Below are 6,103 nucleotides of genomic sequence, written 5' to 3' on the forward strand. Positions count from 1 at the left end.
TCCGATGCTACATAAGCAATCACTATTGCATTATGAAATTGCTTCTTTGGAGAAATAGTACTTTCGATATGGTTTCTGAGATCGCTTCTCAAATGCCAAAAGCCTGATTAAATTTCGTGTCTTTCTTTAGTAAAGAATATGAATCTTGTATTCATCAGCCATGACTTTTTGCATTGTTTCTGCAGCATCTGTACTTGTCTTTTGCACCCATCTACGAGAAGAGCCGCTTAATACGCTTACAAATCGAAATACATCTCACAGGGACCAGAAACTGTATATTGGCAGTAGTGTTAATTGTAAGCAGCTTTGCCAATGTTAACGGTTGAGCAAGCTTTCAACGCATTTTTATGCCCACACCGTATCTTCCTTATAACTTTTTCACTACGAAACTACACTCATACTCATTTTTATACGTATATGCCGTACAGCAGAATTTAAAAAAAAGTGAAGCAATCTTTACCTAATGCAAGTTTCCAATTAACTAATTCTTACGTAGTCCTTTTCTATGAGTGTGTTTAAATTGGTAATAACACAATTCTAATTCCATTTTCGACTTAGAAAAGAGCACTTCAAATTTGTTAATTTAGAGGAGAAGTAAATGAACGAACTTCGAATTTTGTTACTTTAGCGAAGAAGCAAATGAGCGAACTTCGAATTTTGTTAATTTAACGGGGAAGTAAATGAGCGACCACTTGTTAGAATGTAAATATAGAAAATATTTATTCTCCTTTCTCCACATCAAGGCTATTAGAAATATTCCTCTTTGAAATAAAATGAATTAAAATATCCAATATCCTTTTCAGCCGAGAAAGTAATGTGATTCATTAACACGCTAAACTAAATCAGTAATCCTTCGGAACAAGCACGAGATGGGTACATCATAAGCTTATATTGCGGAGTAAAAAGGTTGTTCTAATCAAATTGAACGTCTGAGTCGATTTCCTTCTCTGAAATAACCAATACCTTTGAAAGCAAGTCTTCAACCAGCAATGGAGTTTGAACCAATGAGAGGGAGTATTGAAATTTTTTATAAATAGGTAACGTTATCTTCTATCATAAAACAGTAAGTGTTTTTACGTAACTGATGATCTAAGATTCGCCTTAAACCATTTATAAATTTTTTTTGGTTTCGTTTCTTTTGTGTCTCTTCTGTTGAGAGGCAAAAGAAAAACAAGCAGCACTCAACGGGACATCATTCAAATTTATCATAAACATTTTGTCATATTTGCTTAAAGCAGACGGACTGATTGCGCAGTGATGGTAAAACAAGCACTTTTGCCTATGACATGTGCTTTTGTTTATTTGTTTATGACAGTTCTACTTTTTTAGGCTGATAAGCAAAGATATGCAATGTGGTTTCTTTTACAAATTAAGTCGCCCAGGGGTTCATTCATAGAGTTGCGAAATTTCCCATAAAAACTTGATATTTTTACATCAGAGTGGGTGGGGAGAAAGAGGGAGGGGGGGGGGGGGGGGGGGAGCAAAGCAAGACATTTGATATATTTTATAATAATTTAAAATGAAATTAAAAAAACGACTTGTTACTGATGCTATCTGTGTTATTTGTTTCAAAAATTTCTTTTTCTTTTTTCCTGTGGTTTTTATGATGACAAAACTTTTAAAATACAAATCACAAAAGTAACAAAAAAAAATTATACATTTTCTTTTTTTTTGCTTTCTCCCTTGAATTAACGAAAAACTTTACAAATTTACCAAAATGACTGATTGTGACAGTTTAACTTATTATTCTAGAACAGACGACAGGCAGAACAAATTTTGTAACAAATTCCAGAAGACAAGCGGATAATTAAATTGTCTTTTAATATAAAAAGCGTTTAAAAATTCGCTAAAATTGCATAACAATAAAGTAAAATCGTCTGCTCATTCAAAAGTACACAAACCTAAAAGTTTTATTATCATCCCTGGAGTAGATATATTAAATTACTTCAAAGTACATAAAGGATAGAGCAATGAGCTGGGAGGACCTTACATATGATAAGCGGGAATAGAAGAATCAATTGAAGCAGGTTTGCTTGCGTAACCTTCTCACTTGAAAATTTAACTGAAATGTTAAAGTTTATTCTAAGCTCTTGCACGCGCTACATTTAATTTGAAAACCAACTAAATGGTTTCGTGAGTCATATAAGCTGATCTAAGTTAAAACGCTAAATCTACCTCACTGTATAGTTAGGATGTTAGCTTTTTCTTAGTTTTATTATATGCATATGCGTTTATTATACCTTAAGTAAGTTACGTCCTCTGTAGTAGTCAGCATATGCGTTGCGTCGCTAGTAAAGATGCGACGTCGGAGTTGCAAATGTGTATGCTTACGCTTAACCACTACAAAGCAATGTGCTACATTGGAGATACAGGGGTGTATGCTTACACTTACATAGAACATTAAATTGGAGTTGTGGAGGTGTATGCTTACGCTTATATGACGTGTTACTCTTACATAGCATGTTACGCTTATAGAACAATGCAACAATTAAAATATACGGAACGGAAATGAACGTCTTCACTATAAGCAGCGTCAAAATCTTCAGCGCAATGTGCTAACAGATAACTACCAATAATTATACATCCTCTTAACCGTTGATTAGCTTGAGAGCTAGTAGGCCATGACTCTGGGTTACGATCTCTTCCGCAGGTTATAACGATCTTTTGGGCGAAATATTAAGAAATTTTGGTTTTTTTCTTTAACATTTCAGTTACGGTATGTGTTTTTGTGAAGGAAACATTTCCTGTTTTGAAAAGGATTTGCGAGCCTAAGCTGGCACACGGAAAAATTTGTGGTTATCTTTTTTAATTTTAGCCTCGATGATGCGTTCAAAAATCCATAAGTATGGACGCATGGACATGAGTAAATCGACTTGGCATTTTGAAAGCATATCTGCAGAATCTGCAAAAATCGTGGCAGTATATCAAGCGACAAATAAGTACCAAACGATTCGGTTCAAATCCAATGTAAAACTTAAAAAATAATAATGAAAATTGTAATGAAAACATTTTTTTTTTTCATAACCGTAATAATCTTTAGATCATTTTTGGTTTATATTTACAAAGTCAAGTCCACTATCACGTTCTTGGGTAAATGATATAAATTTTATTCATTAATTTAATGGCTTAAGAAAAAAGTTCACAAGGTTTTCCCCAATAAATGGCTTTAGAAGCTCGCCTAGTTTTTTGAAAATACTAACACTACCTACTAAATCTAATTTATAAGTGCAAAAAGATTCGTAACACTCATTTATTTAGTTGAAAGCGGCTGAGTTTTGCAAATGATTCAAAGTTTGCAAAAAATTCCCTTTATTTTATAATGTCACTTCAGTCAAAGTTTAGCGGGCTTGTAAAGAAATCCATAATGTTTACAGTGAAAGTGCTTTACCAAAATCACAAGAAAGGAAATGCCTATCGCTTTGAAAAACGTGCCACGATGATCAATTATTGATAGAATCATTGAAATCCCTTACTCATCCTATGACTTCGCTATGGAACTAGAGACGGCATAGCGTTATTTGAATAAAGCTGGAGCCAAAGGAGGCTCAGCATGTAGATATCACATGAATTACTACTCGAAAATTTCGTAGACTGAGCCTTATTTTGAAAAAAATGCTTTATAAATATTTGTAGGGCGATGTAGGCTATTTCATGGGCCGCGTTTCGCTATAGTCTTCACTTGCTTTAATATGTGCAATCGCTCAGGCGATGTCCCCTATAAGCGTAGCGCGATCAGAAAGAAGTAAGAAAAGAGAAACAAATGAAGAGCTGCCGCAGATCAGTGCATGTGTGTTCTCCATTGTCAAGTGTTATGATTTTAACGCCTGAACATTCACATCCACATGAGCTAAAGACCAACTATATTGTACGCAACTGAGATCTGATCCCTCGAGGAATGATTTCATGGGCGAGATTCCCCGAGATCTGCTTAAAAATTCATGCTGCACATACTTGCCTTGTCTAAATACAGTATTCTCTGCTCTGTAAAGAGCTCTCTTAATGGCAAAATTGACTTCAACAGAAAATTGTAAAAATCACATCGTTTGCGTGTGTAAATATTTGAAAGCGTTTACATGCGTGCTTAGATGCGGCTGTAACCACTGGGAAAATCTGAATAGTTTGCTTAAAGTTGATGCTTTAGATTAGAATTTTAAACAAACTCAGATATAAATCAATATAAAACTTAAAAAAAAAAATATTCGGTGGATGAAAAGTTATTTTTGATAAATATTTAAAAAAAAAGAGATTATTGTTGGCTTTGCTATAAGAGCTTCGTTAAATTTGAAACACTGTTCTCAACAATTGTTTCAAGTTCAGAAATCGTATTTGCGTTTACGAGGTGATAAGCTAAGCAACCACTCTCTACCTCCGCTACCTTCAAGCATTTGAATCTCATCTATAAGTTTAAAACAATTTAAAAATAAAACAAAAACATTTGACATGATTTAGTCAATTAAAAACCTCTCACTAAACAGAACTAAATTACTTTCGTTTTCTAATCAAAAAAAAAAAAATAATAATAATAATAATAATAATGGAAATAAAAAATATTTTTCTATTATTAGGTGCGTAAAAGAAGTCTGCTTTCATATCAATGTCAATAAATAAAAAATAATAAATAAAAAGGAAAACTTTATATTGTGTTTTATAGTTAGTTTCCTAGTTGATCAAAACAAATCCACTACTGCCAGTCGAGAAGAAGTGAAAGATCCCCATTTAAAAGTGATACAACGTGTACTGCAGCAGACAACAACGGGGGAAAACTTTGTTATTTCACCTGCGCAAGCTTTAAATTTATATGAAAATCTTCAAATTAACGAAAAATTCCGATTCCTTAAAACATCTTCGCCCAACATAGATACACACAACGTCTGTGATTTTCCCATAAGGAATACTACTCTGCTTACATCCAGCAAAGATTTATGCCAAGCGATTACCTTAAAAGCCAGATGGTCATTTAATTTTCAAACACGCGATATACATAAAGGAGTTTATCATGCGAATAATGCGAATAATACAAAGGAAATTAAACAAATTCATGTCGATTTTATGCGTAAAGATGATATTTTCCGCAGTGGTTATCTTGAGCCCATACAAGCCAATGTCTTGGAATTGCCATTACAATTTAAATCAATTAAACTTTTCATTATTTTACCAAAGTATTTACAGGACTTAAGTGCCGTAAGAAGGAAGCTTTACGAAAATCCTGAATTATTATACTTTTGCACCGGAAATGTGATGAAAATGCAACTCGTAAGAGTTTTAATGCCAAAATTTCATATTTTTTATGAATGGGATCTGAAATCGCTTTACGACGAAGTAAGCTGAGCAAGTTATCTCTTTAAGAGAGACGTCCTTAAGCATTTTCTTTTTTTTTTCAATTTTTATTAGATTTACTCAGAACATCTCGGAAGTCATGCAAATATTCTGCAGTCATGCGATTTAATATTCAACGAACACGGAATTGGGAGATACGACACCGCCAGTAAGTTCACAATTTTTTTCAAAGTATCCTTTTTAACGATCTCATGTTCTTTTCCTTTTTTGGTTTCTTAGCGGTTATGTTTTGGAATATTTACTCATATCTACGCTTATCGCCAGCAGTATTTGATATTAATCAACCGTTTCTATTTATGATAACCGATCAGGAAGGCATACAATTTTTTGGACAAGTAGTTGACATTTAAGGAGAAGAGTAATGCTGCGTCCTTTCTTACCTGCTCACAGTAAACATACGAGAAGTGCGCTATAATATGTATTAATCAATATAAATGTTATTATATAAATTTATATTAATATACTAAGACGTTTATGTTCTCACGCGCACGTCGTATAGTTTCATTGCCAATGCGTTAGCGAGCTCTAAATATAAATATTAATATATATATATATATATATATATAATCTCGCATCATCTTTGCGTGCCAAGTTAAACCAACTTGTCTAAGATCTCTGGTTGGTAATCTCTTAAGTATTTGTAAGAGGATTATCACAATGAGCATGGGACCGAGATCTGGCAAGGTTAGCTTAGTCAACTTTTGACAGCGAAAGCTATATGCCCGAAACAGGCACGTTTGTCATTTGATGTCTACATCTTTTTTAT

General features: G+C 33.5%; 1 protein-coding gene across 1 annotated transcript; it reads left to right on the forward strand.

Moving 5' to 3' along the window:
• Positions 1-2,621: 2,621 nt before the first annotated feature.
• LOC119641005 (serine protease inhibitor 27A-like) lies at positions 2,622-5,687 on the forward strand. The gene is made up of 5 exons (XM_038039426.1): positions 2,622-2,650; positions 2,712-2,716; positions 4,652-5,319; positions 5,392-5,485; positions 5,557-5,687. The coding sequence occupies exons 1-5, from the start codon at positions 2,622-2,624 to the stop codon at positions 5,685-5,687; spliced, it is 927 nt and encodes a 308-aa protein (XP_037895354.1).
• Positions 5,688-6,103: the final 416 nt, after the last annotated feature.

The sequence above is a fragment of the Glossina fuscipes genome, unplaced genomic scaffold (genome assembly GCF_014805625.2).
Source record: "Glossina fuscipes isolate IAEA_lab_2018 unplaced genomic scaffold, Yale_Gfus_2 133, whole genome shotgun sequence".
Classification (NCBI taxonomy): Eukaryota; Metazoa; Arthropoda; class Insecta; order Diptera; family Glossinidae; genus Glossina; species Glossina fuscipes.